General features: G+C 41.1%; 1 protein-coding gene across 1 annotated transcript in view; it reads left to right on the top strand.

The window, feature by feature from the left end:
* Positions 1-3,336: 3,336 nt before the first annotated feature.
* Positions 3,337-26,951, top strand: part of LOC139262876 (rho GTPase-activating protein 7) — a 48,741-nt gene continuing 25,126 nt past the window's right edge. Inside the window, exons 1-5 of the mRNA XM_070878106.1 lie at positions 3,337-3,589; positions 12,928-12,999; positions 13,522-13,603; positions 19,154-19,217; positions 21,750-23,158. Of these exons, the coding sequence (XP_070734207.1) occupies positions 3,577-3,589; positions 12,928-12,999; positions 13,522-13,603; positions 19,154-19,217; positions 21,750-23,158 (1,640 nt within the window). The 5' untranslated portion in view covers positions 3,337-3,576. The remainder of the gene's footprint in view (positions 3,590-12,927; positions 13,000-13,521; positions 13,604-19,153; positions 19,218-21,749; positions 23,159-26,951) is intronic.

The following is a 26,951-nucleotide window of genomic DNA, read 5'->3' as shown; positions in this document are numbered from 1 at the left end:
TGTGCCATTTCACAGAACTCTCCATTTAGTCCTATTCCCATGGTCTTTCCCTTGCCCTTTTAAGTTTTTATTCTTCAAATATTTATCTGCTTTCCTTTTTAAAAGCTATTTATAGATTCACTTCCACCATCGTTTCTGATGGGAAATTCAACAAACCGCTGCATAAAAATGTTTTAACCTCTTCCTTCATCATTTTGGTAAATTTATGCCCTCATTGCTTGGTGAGTTGGTAGTGGAAATAAATTTTCCACATATATCTGATCATACCCTTCAGAATTTTGAATATCTTTTTTGCCTCTTCTAATCAATAGAATCCCAGTTTGTTTTGTCACTTCTCGTTTCTAAAGCTGTATGCTTTCCATAGCATTGGCATCCTCCTAAAGTAGGACATCCATACATACACATTAATATAACTATTTCGTTGAGTATTACCTCTTTGCTATTGTACTCTATGGTTCTACTTATAAAAATCTAGGATCTTGTACTTTTTGAATAACTCTTATTAACTTTAAAGTTGTTTTCATCTCAATCCTAAGTGTCTCTGCTTTTCTGATCCGATTAACATTTTACCATTTCTCTTTCTTCAACTTTCCAAAATGAATAACATCAGGAGACTTGTGTCAACATTGGGAAAGCGGTCACACATTTTCATAGCCATACAGAATCATACCTTTCAGCCAATGTTCCAGACTCCTCCATCACCATCCCTGGATATGCCTGCCCCACCATCAGGACAGACCCACCCAAGGTGGCAGTACAGTAGTATACAGTTGGGAGGAAGCGGCCCTGGGAGATCTCAACATTAACTCCGGCCCCATGAACTCTCATGGCTTCAGGTCAAGGAAGGGCAAAGAATCCTGCTGATTACCACCGACTGCCTGCCCTCAGCTGATGAATCATGTTCAACACCACTTGGAAGAAGCACTGAGGGTAACGAGGGCACAGAATGTTCTCTGGGTGGGCGACTTCAATATCCATCATCGAGTGGCTCGGTAGCACCACTACTGGCCAAGTCCTGAAGGACATAGCCACCAGACTGGGCCTCCTGCAGTGGTGAAGGAAAACCCTACTTGACCTCATCCTCACCAATCTACCTGTTGCAGATGCATCTGTCCATGACCACATTGATAGCAGTGAACTTGTGGAGACAAAGACCTGTCTTCACACTGAGGGCACCCTCTGAGTGGCACTACCACCATGCTAAACGGGATAGATTCAGAACCGATCTAGTAGCTCAAAACTGGGCATTCATGAGCTATGTATTCCACCACAATCTGTAACCTCATGGCCAGGCATATCCCTTACTCTACTTTCACCATCACCATCAAGCCAGGAGACCAACTCTGATTCAATGAAAAAAATCCTGGAACTCCCTCCCTACCTGCACTGTAGGAGTACCTTCACCACTAGGACTGCAGTAGTTCAGGAAGGCCTTCATCGCCACCTTCTCACGGGCAATTAGGGATGGGCAATAAATGCTGGCTGTGCCAGTAACAGCCACATCCCAGGAACTCTTGTTTTTAAAAAAAAAAAAAAATTCCACAGCATATTTATTCTTGGCGAGCATAAATGTACACACACACTCTCACTGTTGTCTCGGTCAGCCTCCCCACCTTGCACCCTCTAAACTTCAGCTCATCCAAAATTCTGCTGCCCATATCCTAACTCTCGCTTAAGTCCCATTCATCCATCACCCCTGTGCTCATTGATCTACATTGGCTCCCGGTCTGACAACGCCTCAATTTTAGAATTCTCATCCATGTTTTAAATGCCTCCATGGCCTTGCCCCTCCCTTTGTAACCTCCTGAAGTCCTACAACCTTTCGAGATCTCTGCATTCCTCTAATTCTGGCCTCTTGCGCATCCCTGATTTTCATCACTCTACCATTGACAGTCATGCCTTCAGCTGCCTAATCCCTAAGCTGTGAAAATCCCTCCCTAAACCACCACTCCTCTTTCCTCCTTAAGACGCTCCTTAAAATCTAGCTCTTTGACCAAGCTTTTGGTCATCTGTCCTAATATCTCCTTATGTGACTGTCAAATTTTGTTTAATGACGCTCCTCTGAAGTGCCTTGAGATATTTTACTACATTAAGGTGCTCTCTAAATGCAAGTTGTTGTATTAATCAAATCTCTGGATTGCAACAATACTTAGAAATATTCACATATTAAGACTATTAATGCACATTTATTGAAGTACTTGTATTATACCAGGTTACATTTTTGGAGTTTCTTTGCTCTGTTCCTCCTACTTTTGGGAATTTAAATATGAAATATTTCAAACTTTACAGAAACTTGTCTTTAGGTTGGATTTGGGCTGATGGACATCCCACCAATTGTAATTTATAGTAGTCTACCTTAAACCTGATAAATGTAATTAGTGAAGAGCATAGAATGCTTTTTTAAATTTTGTATGAGGCAAACCGCTTCCAATAGCGCTTCTTCCACAATGGCTCTATTGGGGTACAATCCAAGAGCAAATACAACAAAGGTGCCACTTTTACTCTGCAGTTCCAACTCTTCATGTCTCTGACACAAGCAGCTACCTGGCCACAGGTATCAGTTCTCGATTACAATTGCAAATTGGCACTAGCTATAATTTTAGATCTGCAGCAAAATTCTATTTTTTTTAATGTTTAATCAATTAAATCTCGATACTGGAACTTATTGGTATCCCAAGTTTAATTTTTTTTTCTTGCTTTTTATAAATTTTCATTTTTCTAAACTTTGGTGCTTTGTAATAATTTCTGGATCTTGCAGAATAGGAACTATTTCTGCGCAGCAGGACCTAAAAGTGATTTTTCTTTAAAATGTTTTTTTATAAACAACTTGGGTTTACTCTTAGATTCACATTACTATGATGTTGTATTCTGGTTTTACTGAAAGAGATTATTCAATTAAGTGCAACCATTAATCTATGCCTCAAAAGCAATCCATTAACCCTGGAGGTAAAGTCTCTGGTGCAGGTGCTGGTCAGCTGGAGATGACCATTCCGATCCATTCTATAGGCAGTAATTCATTTCTGCATACTCGTGGAGTGTTCCACTGTAGAATAGGGTTACACTGCGGGGGTGGGGGGAGGAAAGAGAGACACTCTCATTTCTTTTAATTATATGTACAGTCTACCTGAATCAAGTAGAAGGGACTCCCCTCGAGCGGCAACTGGATGTAGTTTACTCGCTGTTTTAAGTGGCACAAGAATTCTGAGCGTACTTACTTCACTTTGACAGCTCGTTACCCCTAAGTCACAAATGGAAGAGTCCAGTAAGTGTTCATGCCAATGCTGGAGCTTAAAGCCATACATACACCAGCTGTGCAGGGAGTTCGGGGCAGTGTACTATAAAGTAATGTCTTTGTAAGGGGTGGGGACACAACTTTTGCTTTTCGTGAAAGGAAGTAAAATCACTTGAGGAATTTAAGCTTGAATATTGGATCTTCAGTAACTTCCTAAACTACAGGAAAATGCACATTAGTTTTTGTGATGTGTTAACTTCAGGAAAGATTTATATTTAATTCATTGAGCAAGAGTCTTGGTACCTCTGCCAGGCTTCACATTCGGTGTGAGCCCTCACAGTAAGATGATTATAAAACGTGAGTATCTACAGGCTATCTTTGCTTTTCTGTGTGCTGTCAAATTGTTGAGTTTTCTGCTTTTGAAATGTAGCTGGTTTGAGGTTCACTGGATTGCTGGTAGAATGAGCAAGGAAGTAATTTTATTAAAATAAGCCATGCCCATTTTACAATATCTATAGTATTAAAGTCCTGATCTAGTAAAATAGAGGCATTAATCGAATAGACAAAAATAAGTGCCAACTTTGAAAAAACTTTTTTTTTAATCCTTATACTGTGTAAAGGTAACTGGAGCTATAAAGTATCTTTTTAATCACTTAATTTTCCAAATCACAAAGGTAGTTGCTTTGGCATGGGTCTGTTAACGGTTTAGGAGATGAGGGGAGAGGGACAGAAGTGGATGAACTCCTTTTTACGTGATGTATAGGCTGGAGACCAAAGATCAATTTTGAAGAGCTGACATCTGTTTTCAACTAGGTCTGAACCTTGTACGATGTATTCACTAAGCTGGTAAACATTTGTGTGCTTTAGAATACATAGCACAGTTGAACAGTCAACCATTACTGTGATCAGTTTGTATTGGTGAGAAGTTGCTGTTCCAGACAAGCAGTGGAAAGTATTAGATTTCTCATTGTATGAGTGAAATTGAGATGTGGGGAGAAGAAAGCTGCTGTTTAAAGAAGTGTCTAAGCCAGCTGCAATACATGATCGATTTTCTTTAAGGAACATGTCTATAAAAATGATGTAACATATACTGCTGCTGTCTGAATCATGCTGTTGCAGTGAAAGTTGTCGGAATGTAAGTTACTCGAAGGGGAAATTCATCAAATTAGAAATGAGTTATGCGCCAAATATTCTGTAGAGTGATCGCGCCCATTATTAGCCAAGAGGAGCTCTCTCTCTCTCTCTCTCTCTCTCTCTGAGGATGACCATTTTATTTTTCCAACATTCTCTTTTCTTTCCTTGCTTATTCTCCTACTGAGGTATCATTTCACAGACACTGCCGGCTTTTTATCATTACAGTCAAACTCAACTGTGCCCTCGCACGTACACTTCCAACTGGACTCGCTGGGTAGCAAGCAAGAGCAGAAACCTTTGCTAATTTTTCTTTTGCCTCCCATAGTCATGAGACACCAAGGTTACATTGTAGCCTTCCAGCTGAAATCAGCTCACTTAGTACAGACCAGGTGGGAGTTTAGGGATTTCCTGAACTTATGACTAGGTACCACCTCAATGGTCCATTTGCCCACTTGGCTATTGGCAAGCTTTGGGTTCTAGGTGACAGTGATAAAGATACAATGTTAGAATCTGGAGTTCCGGAATCGGTACTGTTCCGGACACCGGGACGATCCGCGATGGGGTCATCCGTAATCTGGACCTCGCCGCTGCCCTTGGGCCGTCGAACCCGCCTCTGGCCAACTCAGCCCCGCCGTCGCTCGACCTCCGCCCCTCCCCTACCTACCTTGGCCCAGGCATTTCCGTACTCTGGACGACGGAAAGACGTCCGAAGTCTGGAAATGCACAGAATCCAGAGCAGCCTCGGTCCCGAAGCTTCCGGATTCTCGACACTGTACCTATACTACACTGCTGTCATTCACACATTAAGGAAATGTTTGATCTCTCCCAGGTTGATCAGACAGTGCAGTGTCTGGGTGCTAGGTAACACCTTGTGTATTACAAGTCCTCTGACTCTTAGAATCGGTACTTAGTTAGAATGGGTGTTGGGCTCCAACAATGCAGTGAGTTTCTGATCTAATGGAGGGAAGTTCTGACTCTCTCTCTGCAAGGAGATCGTGAAAGAACAAAGTAGTCCTTGTGTCTTCTGCAGCACCAGTTGGTCAGTTAATGGCTGGAATTGGTCAAAGCCTGGAAGCAAGTTGCCTGGGTGCCCTCCCAATTAAGCAATATTCCTTGGCAGCCAAATATTCTAAGCTGTTGGGGGATAAAAATATCTTTATCTGTAAAGCAAAATCTTAATCTTGCTCTATGGTCTTTCTGTCATGTTTTTAAATGTGCATGTATTAAAGAAATCAATTAGGGTTACAGAGACATCATCGGGGTATAGAGTTTAGGCAAAGCTAAATTAAGCTAAGCAGTTATTGGGCTTTTAATCTGACAACGTTCTTAACAATGAGAACTCTGAAAATATCATCTACCACGCAAGCATCACAACTCCAAAAATAACTCTTACAAGGAACTGTTTTTCCTTAGCCCCAGTGTATCTTTGCTACTGTAAGGAATGAAGCTCGAGTATTGATGAGATCAAGTCAATGACTTCAGATGGTTTCCATGATTTTGAATGTATATTTTAGCGCAGTGCATTTAGAGCACCGTTCTTTAAATTCTAGGGCTCTGATAAGCCGACAGGACAACACTATCCTTAAATGTGCTGTAAATGGCACTAATATTTTGTAATTCCATATGGGTCGATTGTTTGGGAAATGGAAATTATATACGTTCAAGCTTAGAGTTTAGACACGTGGTTGAGTGTAGGGGAAACATCCTATTGCACCTGCCCTGTGTCCTGCCTGTCCTGACTACTTGACCATACAAGGGGATACATTCCACAGCATTTCATTCTTGGCAAGCATGAATGAGCACAGGCTTGCGTGCTCACTTTCTCGCTCTTGTTTTAATCGATCAGCCGGCCTCCCACCTTGCACCCTCCGTAAACTTGTGCACATCCAAAATTCTGCCGCCCATCTCCTAACTTGCACGAAGTCCCGTTCATCCATAATCACTGTGCTCGCTGACCTACATTGGCTCACGGTCTGGCAATGTCTCAAATTTTAAAATTCTCATCGTGTTTTCAAATCCCTCCATGGCCTCACCCCTCCCTATCTCTATAACCTCCTACAACTCTCTGATCTCTGCACGCCTCCAATTCATCGCTCCACCATAGTGGCCATGCCTTCAGCTACCGAGGCCCTAAGATCTGGAATTACCTCCCTATATCCCTCTACCTCTCTCTGATGCTCCTTTAAAAATGACCTTTTTTATCTTATTGTGTGGCTCAGTATCAAATCATGTTAGATAAAGCTCCTGTGAAGCACCTTAGGATGATTTAGAAACATAGAAACATAGAAAATAGGTGCAGGAGTAGGCCATTCGGCCCTTCTAGCCTGCACTGCCATTCAATGAGTTCATGGCTGAACATGCAACTTCAGTACCCCATTCCTGCTTTCTCGCCATACCCCTTGATCCCCCTAGTAGTAAGGACTTCATCTAACTCCTTTTTGAATATATTTAGTGAATTGGCCTCAACAACTTTCTGTGCCATTCAGAAACTGGCAAATGTCACGGCCAGGATCATTTGAAAAGAACTGCATCTTTGGCAGGAGTATCCTGCATCTCCAACCCCAAAGGAACCATGAAAGAGCCTTAAATGGCAGGATGCCCACTACCTCTGATAATGACCACACTCTCAGGATTTGGAAAGGGATTAGAGCTGGGGCATACTGGCAGCGAGAAGTTCCATGCCACTACAATTCCGGAGACACTTCCCACTTCCAAGTGTTAACTCCAGTAACCAACTGATATTGTGGAAATGGTCCTTTTTTTAATATACCAACTTATTAAAATAAGCAGTAACATTCTAAAACATTGTTAAGCTCCCAATCACACTAGTTATTTTGTTAAAGGTGCTATATAAATGCAAGTTGTTGTTGTAGGGAGGAATTTGGTGCGGGACCAATTACCATCTGGTCTCCATCCCTTTTTTAAAAAAAGAAAAGGTTTTTAAATGTTGGTGGCAATATACATTACTTTACTTTCGAGGACAGCCCACACTGCCATTCAGAAACTGGCAAATGTCATGGCCAGGATCATTTGAAAAGAACTGCATCTTTGGCAGGAGTATCCTGCAACTCCAACCCCAAAGGGACCATGAGAGAGCCTTAAATGGCATGACGCTCACTGCCTCTATGATAATGACCACACTCTCAGGATTTGGAAAGGGATTAGAGCTGGGGCATACTGGCAGCGAGAAGTTCCATGCCACTGCAATTCCGGAGACACTTCCCACTTCCAAGTGTTAACTCCAGTAACCAACTGATATTGTGGAAATGGTCCTTTTTTTAATATACCAATTTATTAAAATAAGCAGTAACATTCTATAACATTGTTAAGCTCCCAATCACACTAGTTATTTTGTGTGCACATTATATCCCGTGTCCCCCCGCCTCATAAAATAATTTGGTGTGATGTCTCGGGATCCTAGCAGAAAGGCTTCTGCTGTCATTATCTTTCCCCTTGCTGCCACCCTATTCTCTAGATGTAATTGCGCTCTTTTTCAGTCAGTTTCAAAATATTTTTATATAACTTAATTGAGAGGCCTGGAATTTTCTGGAAAGGTTTGACACAACTATGGCAGAAGAATGTCATTTTTTTCCGAGGAAATTAACGCGTAACCAATTTATGCCAGTTTTGCACTAATGCATCACTAGAGTTTCCATGAATGTTTGCGCCACTTGTAAGAGATGTCTGCCAAAACTCAAAACTCTGCCACTCATCTACATAACTCTGCACTCCCTGTCTCTCTCTCTCTCTCTCTCTCTCTCACACATTGGTGTCGCTGCTTGTTTTACTCTGGTTTCTAACATTCCGGCGTAGGCAAATCGGCTCCACAGAAAATTTCAGAATACATTCTATGACGTCCAACTATTTGACAAGTCCAAATGTTGGAGGTTTCCTTCACCTTTCTTAGGATTGAATGTGGATAAGATGGGACGAATAACAAGAACAGGGAATGGTAACTTCTGGTTTGGTTTCAACACCGCCAGAGTTCGCAATTTTCTTTGGAGAGTTCACACCAGAATTAGGAGTCCACATAATGTCCTAGGAGGTAGTTGGTTTGTGACGCATTAGAATAGGTGAAATATCTGAAGCTTTCTGAGGAGTGGCAACAGCTACTCCCTTAATAGCTGTTGTCAGCTCTGAACTTCTTTCATTAACTGTTGAAATATCTGTGGTGTGAGCTTGTCCAGGATGCGCAGCTCCTGTGTTTTTTTTCATTGTATTTCGGAATCATTGGGACCTTCTGCATGTTCACATTTTGTGGCTGCTTTCCACCATCTGCACAAGGTGGTGTAAAGTTTGGGCCACTGGGCAGCATTGATGAGGGGTCTGAAGGTCTTGTGATCAGTTTGTTCTGTTTAATCTTATCAGCAACATTGCTGATTGTAAGCAAACCATCTGGTTTCTGGATACTGCCTGGTATGAACTGGGAACCAAGGAGAAATTCCTGGTCCTATCTAAATTGAGAAATTTCCACTCTTTCATGTCACACACCAGACTGTCATCCAGGTTTTTTTTGCTGGTTTTGGCACTTTCACTTTCAGAAACGGTCTTTGAACTATACTGTTCAGGTGTCCCATCCAGAGTTAAAACCAGGGCTTAACTAGGAGGATTGTATTAATTTTCTTTTAGGCATTAGGTTATTGGAGATGAAATAAAAGAAAAGTAAATGGTCCATGTCTAGAGATATATTGTGAACTAAATAATGAAGATAAGGTATATCAAATGGGGTTATAGTATGCATTGGAGGGCATGACCGAACTTCACACTATGGATGGAATGGATAACAGAGCATGACATCAGGGGTATGAGAGCATGACTATAATTCAAATTCAGTCTGGGGCGAAGCGAAAAGTATAATGTGAGTGGGATGGTGTGTCCTGTTGTATTCCAGAGCACACTGCCTAATACTGTATTGTATAGAGTGAATGGCAAAAGAATTTGCTTGAAGAATGTAAAAAATCCATAGCCAATATAGGGAGGGCATTGTGCTTGGGATCCCTGGCAGCTGGTGTGTACGTGCATCTGCGTGTGGTAAGCTACTGTGTTCTGGAGACGGTTACGCTCAATCAAGCAATCCAAGACTCCAGTAGATACCAGATAAGAATGATTGCATCTGCACGTACTGCAGTCGGGGCCATCGTCAGAACTGCCAAGTTTTCAAAGGCTGCCAGGTTTCCTGATTATTTTTGTGAGGAGACAGATTGTCCAACAAACATCAAGCCAAAAACATCCATTAGGCTAAATTGGACTGAGGTTCTAAGGGCTGAATTTCCTGCCCCTTTCATTTGCAATACATGAGATACTTAATTGTTCAGGATTCGGACCCTTCAACTTCAAATGAAATTATTTTCATGATTATTTTAGTGCATTCGGGAGAGCTATATAAATCTAATGAGCTGGGAATATTTAACAAAGCAGTAATGTGCGGCATTTTAATTGTCATAGTACTGTATTCAGCTCAGTGGTGCCAATGATGTAATCATTACTCTATATACAATTAAGGGGTTATTTGTGTTCTGTTCAATTGCAAAACTGCCTATTTCCACTTCCGTAACATTGCTCCTGCCTCAGCTCATCTGTTGCTGAAACCCTGATCCATGCCTTTGTTACCTCTAGACTCAACTACTCCAATGAACTCCTGGCTGGCCTCTCACATTCTACCCTACGTAAACTTAAGATCATCCGAAACTCATCTGCCCGTGTCCTAACTCGCACCAAGCCCTGCTCACCCATCACCCCTGTTCTCGCTGACCTACATTGGCTCTTGGTTAAGCAACGCCTCGATTTAAAAATTCGCAGGCTTGTTTACAAATCTCTCCATGGCCTCCACTCCTCCCTTGCTCTGTAATCTCCTTCAGCCTCACCACCAACCGCCCCCCCCCCCCCCCCGAGATAGCTGCGCTTCTCTAACTCTACCCTCTTGAGCAATTCCCGATTCAACTGTTCAACCATTGGTGGCTGTGCCTTCAGCTGCCTGGGCCGTAAGCTCTGGAATTCCCTCCCTAAACCTCTCCATCTCTCTCTCTCTCTCTCTCTCTCTCTCTCTCTCTCTCTCTCTCTCCTTTACGACACTCCTTAAAACTTACCTCTTTGACCAAGCCTTTGGTCATCTGCCGTAATTTCTTCTTGCGGCTTGTTGTCAAATTTATTTGTTTTGTCCTATAATACTCGTGAAGTGCCTTGGGATGTTTTACTACATTAAAGGCGCTATATAAATACAAGTTGTTGATGATCGATCAACCGCAAAGTACAAGCCGCAGAGTTTCTCCTAATAAAGCGACTGTGTGCCCAGCCCATTGACGAGTGCACATTGTACAGAGGAGAAACGGGATCAATGCGCATTGTACAGGGGGAGGGAGGGAGGGAGGGGTGGGGTGGGGTGGGTGATATCAGGAAGTGATCCAGTGATAATCTTCCACGTTGGAGAATCCACCTGATTTTCATCCCATTGAAGGGTTCCAGGTTCTTGAAGGCTACCAGTCTGTTCTAACTGTTCTAAGTATTTTTTGCTGGGGGAGTAGAATTAGAAACCTGACACAAGATGGGGTTTTAAAAAAAAAAAAAAATTTATTTTAGGGTGGACAACAATTGTGACATGGTCCTACATAACTCAAACTGTAATCTAATTTCTTTGGGCTAAAACTGACATTGCATTCCTCATGCGAAAGCCTTGATGCAAGTGTTAATGGGTTATTTCACTGGTGCCATCATAGATGCCATAATTTCTCCTCCATTTGTGCACACTTGTAACCGAGTTACTGGAGAGCGATCAGAAATCGGACCACTGGCCCTTCTTTACCTTGCACCTGCCTCACCCCGGCCCAGCCTTCCCTGCCTCGTGAACACCAAGTTTAATCATAGCACTCCCACCACTGTCACAGTTGCAATTCAACATGTGTTGAACCTGGAACTTCCTGGTCTGCGTGGTTCAATGCCACATGATGTAATACAATTACCCATTGAAATCCCAATTCAATTTCCAGTAGAATTTCTCTCCATCACTGGTCAATTTAAATGGGTTTAAATTAGTCAAGCAACTGATATAAATACTCAATTATTTTTTTATTTTTTTGTTTCTGTCACTGACTGAGGAAAAGATGTTTTTTTTTTTAATTGCAGAATTGTTCTATAACTTGTACTGTCCTTTTAAATCGTGTTCTTGTTAAATTGCGGGAAAACCCTTGTATCTAATATTGATCATTAGATAATTATTTTGGTTAACCCTGTAGAAGAATGCAGTAATTAGGTGCCATCTGCTGTCTCTAGTTCAATGTCCATGCGACCGTTTAATTATGATGGCAGGTGGCTGGCAAGGGATTCTTCGAGGTCCAGAATAACAGGCTATCTGTGGAGCCACCAACCACTCCATTACCACACTCAGCTGGGAGGTGACTGGAAGGTTCATGTGACTAGAAAACATCCATCACTTCTCCATAAACTTCACACAATACATTCACCACTTTAATTCATTTATTATCCACACGTATTTTTCCACACAAGTGTGACTTCTTCAATATCGCACGCGAGAAAATTAGTCAACAGTATAGAGGGGGCACTTCTGGAAACTAGTGAATTTCAAACCAGAAAGATACTGGTGGGAAACACATTATTTGAGATTGTATCATAGGTTCGATCAGTGAAATATTTGTTACAACCGAGCAAAGCAACACAAATTTGGCTTTAAAGCAGGCCATTATATCTTTATGTACAATAGTGTGGGTAGAAAACACATTTTGTACATTATTTTTAACCAGTATTCAAAGTTTTGAAATATTGGTTTAAATACTAAGCTCAGGTGTCTTCACAATCTGCTGATTCACCTCATTCCTATCCTTGTGGATGTGCCCTGAGCAAGATCAAAGCCAACGGATTGCTTTAAACAGCATGTCGAGAGATTACATTTTGCTTTATTGTAGGAGAATCTCAATAGTTGTAAGCAACCGATAACTAACGAACCGGAGCCTGCAAAGGAAATGGAGATATTGTTTGTCAGTAGATTTGACTAGAATAGGCAGCTGCTGAAACAGTTGAGTTGTTGTGTCTCTTTTTTATATAATGTGGAAGTAAACCTGGACAAACAGCCAATTGATGTCAAGCAATGATGCAGAACTGGAAAACCCGAGTGTTAATATCTCCTTCAGATTCCAGTTGGCAACAGTCTTGCAGGACAATGCTTAGAAAGGTGGCTCAATGGGGGCACCAGGTTGGTGATACTGCCCACTGCTTGTGCGTGCCCACAGTTCCCATCAAGATAAACTCCGTTTGGAGAGGTAATGTGCAGGAATGCTAAAGTTGCTAAATTCATGCCAGCACTTTTGATTCTGCATATGTTGTTTCTTTTTAACAATGTGTTTTGAATTTTGAAATAAATCGCTCTTTTGCCAAGACAGCTTGTCCTGTTCAGAAATGTGTGCTCTTCTGCCCTGGTGGGTAAACAGCTTGCCCAGTTTACATCACCACGGACTGGAGCTAACACTGTTTTTTAATACAGTGTGCACTGCCATAGTGTATTGCTGTACTATGTGGAGCAAATGTTGTTTTTTTTTTTCTTTTCCTCTCAGAAATTGAAGCAAAAGACGCCTGTGACTGGCTGAGAGCTGCTGGATTTCCACAGTATTCCCAGTTATTTGAAGGTAAGCTGTTTTGATTTTAAGTTGCCTGTCCTTTTTAGATGTAGACTGTCCAGTAGGTTCTGGGACCTCATGTTTGCGGTTGTGACCATTTTCTTCCCCTAGTTTTCAGCCCACACAACTAACACTGAAAAAGTTACTAATATGTCAGTAATAAATTTAAGTGTCAGAAGTAATTCTATTGCTGTAATATTAACCATAAACTACCAAAATAAATGCTTGAAAATCAATTTTAAACTCAGCAATTTTAAGCACAGTTAATGTTTTCCCTGCTCCTCTCCAATCGTTGATAGATGCACATAATGGATGATAACTGGAATTAAATGAAAGGATAAATTTGTGCGTGCCTTTTCTTTGAATCATCATCCATCACAGCATTTGACTCATACGACTACGTACGAAGAAACTCCCAAGAAGCAAATTGTTGCTTCAAAGCTTAAATGTGATTTAATATTACAGTTCATCATGGTTTAATATTAGAATTCTGTACAATTTAATCACTCCCTTCCATTTCATTCTTCACAGCTTCCCAGTTTCCTGTTGATATTGAAGTAGTGAAACATGATCATGAATTTTTAGACAGGGATGCCACAGAATCTCTGTGCAGGTAAGACCTGGCTTTGGTCACATAGTTTTAAAACATAGACTGAACAGTGACACTCGTGCATCTAGTTTGTATGAATCTTGGCAATGAGCCTAAGTAAAGATTGCCTCTTTTAATGGTTATTTTCATCTCTTCCTACTTAGTGCTGAAAGTGGAGCTAGAATACCCAGAGGAGGTGTTCATTGGTGTAATGGATGTTGAGATTGGGGGGGGGGGGGGGGTATAACTATAGAATGGCTAAGTACAGCTTACTATATCATATTTCAAGATGTGCAATTAAAGTTAGGTATATTTACTATGTGGGCAAAAATCTTCCAACTCTTAATGTCAGCACAACATTAATAAATTAGCTTTATTGCCTTGCATCTGCCTTGTTTATAGAATCACAGCACAGAAGGAGGCCATTCGGCCCGTCGAGCCCGTGCCGACTCTCTGCTAGTCCCACTCCCCTGCCCTTTCCCCGTAGCCCTGCAATTTGTTGTTCCTTCCTCCTGAGTTTATCCAACTCCCTTTTTGAAAGATAAAATTGAGTTTGCCTCCACCACCCTTTCAGGCAGTGCATTCCAGATCCTAACCACTCGCTGCGTAAAACAAAAAAAATGTTCTTGCGTCGCCTTTGGTTCTTTTGCCAATCACCTTAAATCTGTGTCCTCTGGTTTGTGACCCTTTTGCCAATGGGAACAGTTTCTTACTATATACTCTGTCCAGCTGTTATTTTTGAACACCTTTATCAAATCTTCTCTGCTCCAAGGAGAACAACCCTAGTTTCTCCAGTCTATCAATGTAACTGAAGTCCCTCATTCCTGGAATCATTCTTGTACATCTTTTCTGCTTGACATCACAGTGCTGCAGGTCAGATTGGTCATAATTTAAAGATGAACAATATAAAAACTGTAATGAAAAACTTTATGCTGCAGAGCTCTGCTCTGAGAGTAGCTGACATTATAGACCAGGAAGATCTAGGTAATTCCCCCACTTTGTCCTGAATTAATAAATCTTCAAACTAGGATAGCAGTTAGGTTACTACAATTGCCCACTGGCATAACAAGGGGGACATAAGCCAGGGTTCCCACTCCTGATCACTGTCCAACAATCCTTGTTGGAAATGCATGTATACAACAAGGATCAGGCTTGGCCAAGATGCCTTCCCCTGAGGCTGTTGGGCTTCCGTGGGACATTTGCCCTAGTACAAGTTGATCACTCCGTTTATAGAAAAGGGTCTGTAATCTCAAACTTTTCCCACAGATGCCCAAGCAATTACTACTTAAATATCGTTTGATAAATGTAATGTAATTTTTGTTAAATTCTCAGTTATTTTTATGACGTTGAATGCAACTGTGACCCTGTAAATTCCACAAGCTACTTGTATAAACAAAATTTTAAATGAAAACATTGGGTAGAACATTGCCATGGTAGTTCTGGGACCGAATCCAGTTCAATGACTGAAATGTTTGTCTCTCGCTCTCGCTCTCCCCCCTCTCGCTCTCGCTCTCGCTCTCGCTCTCCCCTCTCTCCCCCAATCCTAAATGAAATGGGTGCAGGAATTTGCAATCCTGTTCCCTAGGGGCTAAGCCCATAGAACAAACCTACAAACCATTCTGCGAGATTGCCATAAAGATAGCTGGTATTGGAAACTGAAATTTCACACTGGGTGGCAGGAGATATTCTTCTAAGGCTGAGATTGAAAGACATTGCTGAGATTGAATAATGCAGTTTACCTTGCATCTAATTAATGCTCTACCTAAAACTGGATCCCACAAATGGAAACACTTCCCATTTCACAAAAATCACAGACTAATTTTGTGTTTCTATCCTCTGTTAATGGACCTATGATAAATGTAGGATTCATACCATGATCTCATTGGATACATTATTTCCCAAGAAGACCCGACTGAATAACCAAATCACCTTTGCGTTATCAGTGTACTCATTGGGCTAATATCATACCTAACAGGACCTTGACCAGCTTTTCTATATGATTCATGTGTTTTTAAGATCCTTTTGTATTCAAATTCAGTATGTGATGGAGTACAGGACTTTAATTTAGGTCTGTGTTGAATGGCCATAATGTTGGATGCATTAAGCATGTGCCAATAATTGCTTGTCCCTTAATAAAACTTGGCCCTTACAAAACAGACAGCGCCAGCTTGGAGCAGCTGGAGGCAGCTTGAGCCTAGAGTTTCAACGGACCTGTCAAGGGGACAAAATTAGAAATAAAATGTCATGTCATCACAAGGATGGAGGACGGTGATTAGTTCTTCCATATTAAAAGAATCACTGGACAGGGAATGAATTTTTTTTTAACTAAACTGATTTAATTTGCTTCAATTGCTAATTTTCTAATGTTAACTTAATTTATAATTGGTATATACTTAATTTTGTTTAATCTTTATTGTACTGATTTTAATATTGTATACCCCTCCTATTATTTACAATGTAATTTGAATTTCTTTTTTTTAGCTTTTTTTTCACCTGTCTATCTGCATGCGCATTTTGGCTGTTGCTTCAGACCCGAGCCTTTAACCTCTTTTTACACTTCCATCTCCTGCTTTTTCTGACTTTCCCTCAACAGTCAATATCTAACATGTAAAATTGTTGTGAAGCACCTTGGGACATTTTACTATGTTAAACATGCTTTATAAATAAAAGTTGTTAATATTTTTATTAAAACAGCAATCCAAGTGTACAGCTCATTACTTCTGTGTAGTCTACAAAGGATCTGAATGTTTCCTTTTGGTTTTTTTAGAATTCTCATAGTTAATCTGAGGCTCTGCAGCTGCCCAATGAGCGACTTGAAGTCACAGTAAAACATTTACATCATACAAGGCATCACAAATATGAACTAAGTGCCAGTGGCCAACTCCTAAGACCGTGCAATGAAACAGTTGCGAGCAGGGTCTTGCCAAGGGCCTGCGCCAGTTGTTCTGGCTACTGATGCATGGGTCAAGTATGTTGTCAGCTTGCGCAGGTCTGTGGAGCAATATAAAAGCAGTTATTTATGTAGAATCAGGAATCCAGGGTCCTGAGCACCACTCAGAATTTACAGCAGAGAGATCCGGTAGGAACTGGGATGTAATAGCGAAATTGTGGTTAATTACAGGGCTTTGTGGTGAACACAGATTAGAGACTGATTCTAAATGGGACTCTAATAAATCGTATTTTACTGCACATAAGTGTCTGGAGGAGCACTGTTGAGCAAAGAAATGCACAAAAATCCTACACGTAAAATGTACATTTGATATTTTACTTTCAATCCTGCCATTATTGGACCCACCCATTATCTGTTTATATTCCAGTTATTATAACAGCTCTTGTACATCAATTGCACACTGTCATGCCCATCCTCTCTCACACAGGACTCTTCAATCATGCAGTAATGCTTGCTAAGCTACTTAACTTAGTTGGTCTGTTGAACCTCTGGTCTACTCGGTTGTCCAGTTTGAAAAGTGACTATTTGTGATAAGGAACCTCCGCTAAAGATTTTAATATTGTGTGTGGACTATAAATTGATACAAATTAAAGTGGAGCACTATAAGTATCTGAGAGTATTACCTGTCTGACAGCAGCTAGTATTATTGCCACAGGTCCCCTGCATTTGCATCCATACGCTGCTGTATTTTTCTCCCAATGTTTTGCTGAATCTTAAGATTCTTGCATCGTAAGTCTTTATCCATGCCTAAATCAAGATGCTTATCTCCATGTTGTTAATTGGTGGTTTTATAGATCTGGATGGCTGTACAGGAGCCATTACATAATGTGTATGCAGTATGATTTCAGCAAGAGATTAGAGCCACTTCACAATAATTGTATAGAGAGATGTTCGTGTTTGCTGCTGGTCATGATCATGATCAAAAGGTTCCAATGTTAACATTTTTGGGGGGAGTTTTAACAATTGTGTAAAACATTGACGTCAATGGAAAGGAAAATTGTGTGTATAACTGGCAGTTTACACAATCGGCAAAAGTTAAAATGACTCCCCTTTTACTCAAGTCTAAACAAATTACTCTACATTTCAGTAAAACCATTGGAGAATCATGGCCACGCGTAGATTCTGTAATTGTCGAGCCACGAGATTCCACTGCCAGTCAAAAATTATAGATGTTTGCACCATACTGATTCCAGTAATATTTGATTATTGTGGACTTGTAATAAAACAAAGTGGGGATCAGCAGGAAAGATGAAATTCAAGAGGAAAGAAATCTTTCTGTACCTTCCATTGGAAATTTTACATCCCTCACAAAATCACACTCTGTACTCCGCTCTGATGTCCCACACCCTCACTAAAACACACTTGCACTAATGCCTGCTATGGCTCAGTGGTAGCACTCTTAACTTGAGGTCAGAAGGTTGTGGGTTCAAATCCCACTCCAGAGACTTGACAAAAATCAAAGCTGACACTCCAGTGCCAGAACTGAGGAATGAATCTTTCAGATGGGACGTTAAACTGAGGCCTTCCTAGATAGATGTTAAAGGTCCCAAGGCACTATTCTGAAGAAGAGCAGGATAGTTCTCCCTGTGTACTGGCCAATATCCCTCAACCAACATTACTAACAGATTTTCTTGCCATTATCACATTGTGCACAGCAAGGTCACACAAACAGCAAAGTGGCTACTGCGTTTCCTACATTTCAACACTTCGAAAGCACTTTGGGATGTCCTGAAGTCATGAAAAGCGCCATATTAATGCAAGTCTTTATCAAATCCCAATAATAACCTACAACCTTCACATAGTTTATAATTCATTAGAGAAACTTGATACAGCCCTTACTCCAGTGTTAGCTCAGTTGTAGCATTCTCAGTTCTGAGTCAGAAAATTGAGTTCAAGCCTCAACATCCGGACTCGAGCAGATAATCTAAGATAACACTTCCTGCAGTTCGGAAGGAATGCTGCTGCTATCTTTCAGATGAGATGTTAAACTAAGGCTCTCTCTGTTTGTTGAGGTGGATGGAATAGATGCCATGGAACAGCTTTGAACTAGAGCAGGGAGTTCTGTGTCCTGACCAACATTCATTCCTCGACCAACATTCATTCCTCAACCAACACACAAAGCAGATTCTGGTCTTTCATTTCATTGATGTTTGCGGGACCTTGCAGTGTGCAAAACTGGCTGCCAGGTTTGCTTGCATAACCAGTGACTACAATTCAAAAGAAATCCATTGGCTTTGAAGCACTTTGGGACATCCTGAGGTTGTGAAATGCACCAAATAAATACAGGTTGTTTCTTGTGTGGATTTAGGATTTATGTTGAGTAATCAACATTTGGAAAAGGTAGAATATGGAGACAAAAGCTGTAGAATCATTGAGAAAATTAGATGTGATGGGGAGACTAGGTTTTCTAATTTAATATGGGATGAGTAGCTTTCCTCATCTGTATTTTAATCTACAATATGTCCCTCATTAATCTTGGTAGATCAAAACACACAGCACTTGTATATAGATTAATTAAATAGATTTGGATGCATGTGTGTGTGTCCTAAAACACTACAGAAGGAGTTGGGTTATCTTATTATTTTTATAGCCTATATATTAATTTAGACATTTACTTCTTGTAGACGATTGAAAACATTGAACAAATCTGCAATGATGAAATTGGAAATTAGTAGAGAGAGGAGAAAGGTAAGTTCAGTTTTCATGCACTTTATTTTTTGCATGTGATTGGAATTTAAAATACTGAATGCAATTTCTTAAATATCCAATATCTGTTTAAGAAATTGAGACTCCTGGAAGTCCATGAATATTTCTCATTGGTTATACCAATGAATCCTGTGCTGGAATGGTATGCCACTGGATTAACATTTATATTGTTCCATGTGGTTAGTTCCCAATCTCAACTGGGCCTTTTCAGAGGAAGGAAAATCAGAGAGTGAAACAACACACAACTCATACACTTCATAAAAAATACATCTGATGGTGATCTGTCAGCAGATCCTAGGCTACCCTTCTCACCGGGGAGCGGTGTGTAGTTGGGGTGGGGGACATGTATTTCCCTTGAGAGAAAATGTACAAATGTGTTGACCAACAGGTATTCTGTCCTACCTTAAAGATGTTGTTTGAGGCATCAAACTAGATTAACAGTCAAGCCTGAAAATGACACGATTTCATCACCATTAAAAATGTTTAAAATTCTAGATATGCCAGAAAACTCTTCTTCCGCTATTTCATGCTTTCTTTATTTCTTTGTACTCTAAAAGAATACAATGTTTTTTCACATAACACGAAGTCTAAATAAGAACTACCAACATTTATGGGATTAAAGATTAAACAATAATGAGATCTGTTTTTTTTCCTCTAACAAATCAATGTTGCAACATTATACTGTAAGAATTGTTGATCCTTGCTGCAGAATTCTAATTAGAAGAGAACATTCCTTGGAACACAAAGCCCTGTTTTAACTCTCATTGTAACTAGGTTTTTGACGTTTTCTAGTTGCGTACTCACAAACAAAAAGGAAATCTCCTGAACTTCCCAAATACATACATACAGCTGTAACATTTTATTATAAAGTATTGTACAGATATAGCTTGAAAATAATAGCTGTTCATTTTCAATACATAAATTCGGCCAGTCAATATATTAATCTCCAAATAAAGATTTATTTGCAAGCAAAATGCACCTTTGATGAGTAACTGTTAATCAATCTGCCTTTAACAAGACTACATTGTGTTTCTAGTCATTTCCTCGTGCTAAGTCCTCTCTTCTTACATAAGGTGTTCTGAAAAATATGCATAAGAGCATGACTTCATGTTGAATTTTTGAGAGCTACAAATCATAGGATAATACAATGTACCTTTTTTGAAGGGATGTAACAAAGCATAGCAAGCAACTAATGTAAGAGGTATGTGTATGAATAAATGATGTTGATGGAAAGAATGCCATAGCTACATGTCTAGTTGATGTTGGACTAAGGGGTGAGCTAGTTATATAATTCATTTTGTAAGTGGTTTATAACCTGTACTCACCCACTCAAAAATCATTAATTTTAATTGCTTTTAGCTTCAACTCCCATCATCATGCTAGGCTGCCGTCTCAAACTGTCAGGAGGTGTGGAATATTGCACCCTACTGGGCCCAGAGCTCAGCTTTCTTTTGCACACCATGCTTCATTATCAAAACTGATTTTTTTTTTCCATTTCTGCACTACAACCCTCCTCTTCTTCCACTGCCCAAAACGATGCCATCATCATCATCATCCAAGGTCTCCAACACACTCCTATCTGGCTTGCCCACCTCAACCCACTAAAAGTTTCAACTCATCCAAGATGCCACAAACCATGTCCACACCCGCACCCTCATCACTGCTGCCCTTCCAAATTCTGGCAACCCATACCTCCGCATATTGATGTCAAAATTCTTGTTTCAAATCTCTCTCTGGCTTCGGCTTGTCCCACAGCAGCTCCGTGATCCCAGCGTGCACTGTTTGCTCTGCTTAACAGATATGCCAGAAAACTCTTCTTCCACAAGTTTCATGCTCTTTCTTATTTCTTTATACTCTAAAAGAATATGATGTTTTTTCACATAACCTAAAGTCTAAATAAGAACTACTAACATTTATGGGATCTGTGTTTTTGGAATTTCTCACCCCAATTCCCTCATTTCACCATCAGTGGTTGATCATCCAACCTCTACCCTCGCCCCCACCACCTCCCCCTCCCCACCTGCCACCTCCCCCTCCCCATCCGCCACCTCCCTCCATGTGTTCTCGAAAACTCTACCCAGTTCTGCTTACCTTGCTACCTCCCCTTGCTGCCTGCTTCCTTCGATTTAAGAAAAAAATCATCTTCCAAAACATCCGTTTCAATCATGCGTTCGATTCCTCATTCTAGCTTCTCCATCTTTCCTTTATATCCTATAGTCGTCTTTTTCCTTATTTGAAAACATTCAAACAAATTCCTGCATCTTAAGAACACTATATAAATGCAAGTTATTGTTGATTTTGTGTAACATGTTGAGGATTCTGTTTAAAGCTTTCTTTGAATATAACTGAGCAAAATTTGCTCTGCTCACTTCCAGCCCTGATAAAGATGAATCATGAGAAATGAGGAGGAATTAAATAATTCACCAAAGAGTCGAGCCCTATGAGTGTTGGCATTTGTTTTTATCAGTCTTTGAGCAGAGTCAATTCTTGCTTTATCTTTTTTTGCACATTCAGAGTGATGATTCAGAAGATGAAGAGCCTTGTGCCATCAGCAACAAATGGACTTTTCAAAGGAACAGCAAGCGATGGTCTCGTGTGGAGGCATTGGAGCTTTTTCATCCAGAAAATATCTCCTTGCCTGGTAGCCCATGTTTGAAGAGCATCGACAGTGATGATATCCTGTTCCCAGAGCTGGGGGAGAAACATGAGGTGTCATCAATTCGCAGCAGCAGCAGCAGCAGCAGCGGAGGCAGCAATAGTATCAGCTTACCAAAGAACTCTGAAACCCACATTACAGATATCGAGACAAGTCGAAGTTCCTCAAGGTGTTCCTCAATTAAATTGCCTTCTGCAGACTCTTCATTCAGCGGCCCACCATCCCCTAATGAGCTTTCGAATTTTTGTACTGATGAAAAGGTCACCAAAAAGTGCTCAAAGACGATGGGACGGGGTTTGTTAAAGAAAATGGAAAGGCTTCGATTAAGAAGTTCAAGCCTGAAAAAAGACAATCACCCAAAACTCAGACCATTGATCAGTGCACCTGTGCTTCAAGAGGGATTTGATGATGAAAAATTGAGAAATCTCAATTGTGTTGACATTGCAGAACTTGATGAGCCCTTTCTTGGACAAAGCCTATCTTATTCCTCCCAAACCTGCAGCAGTAGCAGTCAATCAGAAAACAGTAGTACTGTGAGCACACCCAGCCCTGTCCTGAGAACACGGAACCAAACCTTGGGTAGAAAACGAGGTGGAATGTATATGGAGAATTTTAATTCAGCTCTACCACCTTGCAGAAGTATTGGCCAACAGAACTATATGAATGAGAAAGGTCAAGATATTTTTCAGATTCCACAGGGTCACAAACCAGGAACATTTCCTAAAGCACTTCAACATGGCATTTTATCACCCATAGACAACACTTCAGTAAACTGGAGAACCGGCAGTTTCCATGGTTATCGTCGGAGTAGATTTGGGAGGGACAGTAGGGTAAGCAGTTCAAAAGAGATCGATAGTGGACACAACACTCATAATTTGTTGGACAATCGAATGAGCATTTATGATAATGTCCCAGGGGTCCATGTTCACCTGAACAATGGAGAGGTAGCAGATGCAGCTGATGATGATGTGTTTGCCGAACTAGATGATGTCATGGAACATGTGAATGGCCTCCAAAGACTAGTGAACAAGTGGACAGAAAAGTTTTCTGATGGAGAATCAGATTCTGCAAATGACTCACCATCTCCTTACCCATCCTCTCCAAAGGACATTCATCTGGAGATCGAGAAACACCTTGGGTGTGTTAATGAGGGAGCACCAGCTGATAACCTGGATAATGCTGAAAGGTCTGTCAGTGAATTGGACCCATCAGTAATCCATTATGGCAGAGATTCTGGAGTTGGCTCATCTTTAACGCATGCTAACAGGTATTAACTATTGATCTTTTTTCCTTGACGAGGAATTGCATGAAGGACCAGAAGGGTTTCACACTATATTTACAATATAGTAAAAGCTATATTGATGTGACCATCACTGCTAAGTTAGTAGAATCAATCAATCAATCAATGTGAACACTTTCAAAAACTTGGGCTGTTTTTGTATGTTTATCCCCTTGTACAACCCATTTTCAACATGATCGGCTATTAGCCAATTTACACCATGTGTATATGTAAGTGAATAGCTAAACTGAGATGTGTCACACATCTGTAATGAAATAAGGCTTTTGATTTGGTTTTTGATCTACCATTTATATTCTCAAGGTTAAATATAGAAGTAATTCAATGATGGTGATTGTCTGTCTTGTGCATTTTAAATGTAACAGTAATGTAGAGTGACTTGGGTTAGTGAAATATCCAGTTAGTGCAATCAAGTTGAGAGTTCCCAAGGGTAACGACACTAAGGCACTTCTGCTTTGCAAAGCTTTTTGGAAAAGATAAGATAACCCCCTGGTGAGCTTTTCTGAGCAGTGAATCTACACAGCTTAGAAAACGTCAAATTATTTTTTGAATACTACATAGAAATGTTTGCACACATGGGGCTAGAATTTTGGTTTTCAGTGAAAATGGTAGTTTTTCGCCAAAATTACCATTTTTGCTTCGCTACTGTTCTTGGGCCTGATTTTCGGCCTTTAATTTACGCATCAGTAAAAATCAGCGTTGCACAAGGATTCGCAGTGAAAAACATGAATTTTGGCAACTTTAGTCCAGGGCCAATAGCACTGCGAGAGAGGCCTTGGGAGGGGGGGAAAAAAACAACAACAAAAAATTGTAAAAACATTCACAAAACCCTTGCCTACTAAATAGCTGAAAAATAATTAAAAAAATAAAAACTAACTTGCCTTTTTTGCAGGTCTTTATACTTACCGCTGCTGGCAGGGCTGCAACGCAGATTTTTCCCAGTCGGTATTCTGGGTGCAGAATACGGGCACGGAGAGAGCCAAAAAACGATCGCAAACGTTATTTCGGGTGTTGCATGTCGGCGCTCCTCTCCCTGGACGTACGAGGAAGCACCGACGCAAAAAGGTCATCGCCGCGGAGGGTCAAATCGCGGCGAAAACCCGGTCACAAAGTCGACGAAATTCTAGCCCTTGGGGTCTGAAAATGGAATAGCTACTTTTCAGAAAATTTCAATTTTAATTGTGCAATATCAGTAGGATATATTGCACTAAGAGATCAACATTTCTGTTGATGACATGACCATAAATCAATCTCAACTTTCCTCACTCGTGAGTTATCCAGTCCATGTCGTCTTGTGAAGATATCTTGCGTACTTTCTGGGCTTGATAGGGTAGATGCAGGAGCGATGTTTTCCCTGGCCAGGGAGTCTAGAACTAGAGGTCACAGTCTCAGAATAAAGGGTTGGCCATTTAGGACTGAGATGAGAAATTTCTTCACGCTATTGGTTGTGAATCTTTGGAATTCTCTACCCAAGAAGGCTATGGATGTTCAGTCGCTGAGTATATTCAAGAGCGAGATTGGTAAATTTTTGGAGATGGGGATTGTGCGGGCAGGTGGAGTTGAAGTAGAAGATTAGCCATGGTCTTCTTGAATGGCAGAGCAGATTCAAAGGGCTGAATGGCCTACTCCTGCTCCTATTTTTTGCGTTCTTATAATTCTCCATGACCGATCCTTTTTCATAATTCTGTCTACAGGATAATTAAATTCATTAAAAGCGGATCCTCTGCAAACTGTTAGAATTCAAGTGTGGGATTTAGAGGAGACTGGATGGTGTGGTTTAGAATACTGTCCTTTCTTTATTGAGGTACGTGTTTGGGTCTAGCGCAGATTGAGTCTCTCTGCTGTTTTAATCCTAATTGAAAAGAATTAGAGGTTACTAAAGAGTAAATATTTTCTATGCATGCTCCCAATGTGGAGCCTCAAATGATGAGAACATAAGAACATAAGAAATAGGAACAGGAGTAGTCCATACAGCCCTTCGAGCCTGCTCCGCCATTCAATAAGATCATGGCTGATCTGATCATGGACTCGGCTCTACTTCCCCACCCGCTCCCCATAACCCCTTATACCCTTATCGTTTAAGAAATTGTCTCTTCCTTTCTGTCTTAAATTTATTTAATGTCCCAGCTTCAACAGCTCTCTGAGGCAGCGAATTCCACAGAGTTACAACCCTCAGGGAAGAAATTCCTCCTTATCTGTTTTAAATGGGTGGCCCCTTATTCTAAGATCATGCCCTCTAGTTCTAGTCTCCCCCATCAGTGGAAACATCCTCTCTGCATCCACCTTGTCAAGCCCCCTCATAATCCTATACGTTTCGATAAGATCACCTCTCATTCTTCTGAATTCCAATGAGTAGAGGCCCAACCTACTCAACCTTTCCTCATAAGTCAACCCCCTCATCACCGGAATCAACCTAGTGAACCTTCTCTGAACTGCCTCCAAAGCAAATATATCCTTTCGTAAATATAGAAACCAAAACTGCACGCAGTATTCCAGCTGTGACCGCACCAATATCTTATATAGCTGTAGCAAGACTTCCCTGCTTTTGTACTCTCTCCCCTTTGCAATAAAGGCCAAGATACCATTGACCTGCCTGATCACTTGCTGTACCTGCATACTAACCTTTTATGTTTCATGCACAAGTACCCCCAGGTCCCGCTGTACTGCGGCACTTTGCAATCTTTCTCCATTTTAAAAATGATGACGGCAGTTTTCATTTGTATAGTACCCTTAACATCATGTGTCCCAACGCTTCAGAGGTAGGGGTTGTACTTGAGTTTTAAAAAAAAAAGAAAGAGGATCTAGGGGAAGCTGCTAAAGGCACAGTCACGGAGGTAACTTTTTAAGGAGGCTTTTGAAGGTGGGCAGACATGTAGAAAAACTAGATCATGGCCCAGAAATCTTGGTCGGCTGCCTCCCGTGGGCGAACGAGTAAAAACATTTTTTTTTAAATGCGCACTTACCTAAAGCTGCTGCGCCCACGCGAGTTCCCGGTCCTGAGGCCTCCACTGACTGCGTGTCGCAGCACCTGCACGTCAGGACGTGCGCAGGGCTGGAGCTACAGTCACATGGTTCTGGGTAGCCAATCAGGTAAAGTATATTCTCATTCATAATAATGGGAACTCCGTAAGTTGGAGTTCCCGTTATTATGAATGAGAACATACTTTACCTGATTGAGTAGTCCTGTCCATATTCTACCCCGGGGGGGTTGCGGGGGAGGTTAGATAGTCCTGTCCATCCTCTACCCCGGGGGGTGGGGGTGGAGGTTAGATAGTCCTGTCCATCCTCTACCCCGGGGGGTGGGGGTGGAGGTTAGATAGTCCTGTCCATCCTCTACCCCAGTGGGTGGGAGGGGAGGTTAGATAGTCCTGTCCATCCTCTAACCCGAGGGGTGGGGGGGGGAAGGTTAGATAGTCCTGTCCCTCCTCTACCCCAGGGGGGGGAAAGGTTTGATAGTCCTGTCCATGTTCTACCCCGGGGAGGGGGGGAAAGGTTAGATAGTCTTGTCCATGTTCTACCCCGGAGGGGGGGGGAAGGTTAGATAATCCTGTCCATCCTCTACCCCGGGGGGGGGGGGGGGGGGGAGGCTAAATAGTCCTGTCCATATTCTACCCCAGGGTTTTTAACAATAAAATGTGTTTTTATAATTTTATTTTAAAATGTTTTGGGGTATTTTAAAACTCTTAAGCCTGTAAAAGTAGGCTATGTGCCTGCTTTTTTCAGGACATTTGCTAGGCAAGATATGGGTAAATACTGCAATCTT

The sequence above is a fragment of the Pristiophorus japonicus genome, chromosome 4 (assembly GCF_044704955.1).
Source record: "Pristiophorus japonicus isolate sPriJap1 chromosome 4, sPriJap1.hap1, whole genome shotgun sequence".
Classification (NCBI taxonomy): domain Eukaryota; kingdom Metazoa; phylum Chordata; class Chondrichthyes; family Pristiophoridae; genus Pristiophorus; species Pristiophorus japonicus.
Note: the sequence above shows the minus strand (reverse complement) of the source record. Positions and strands in the feature narration are given on the sequence as shown.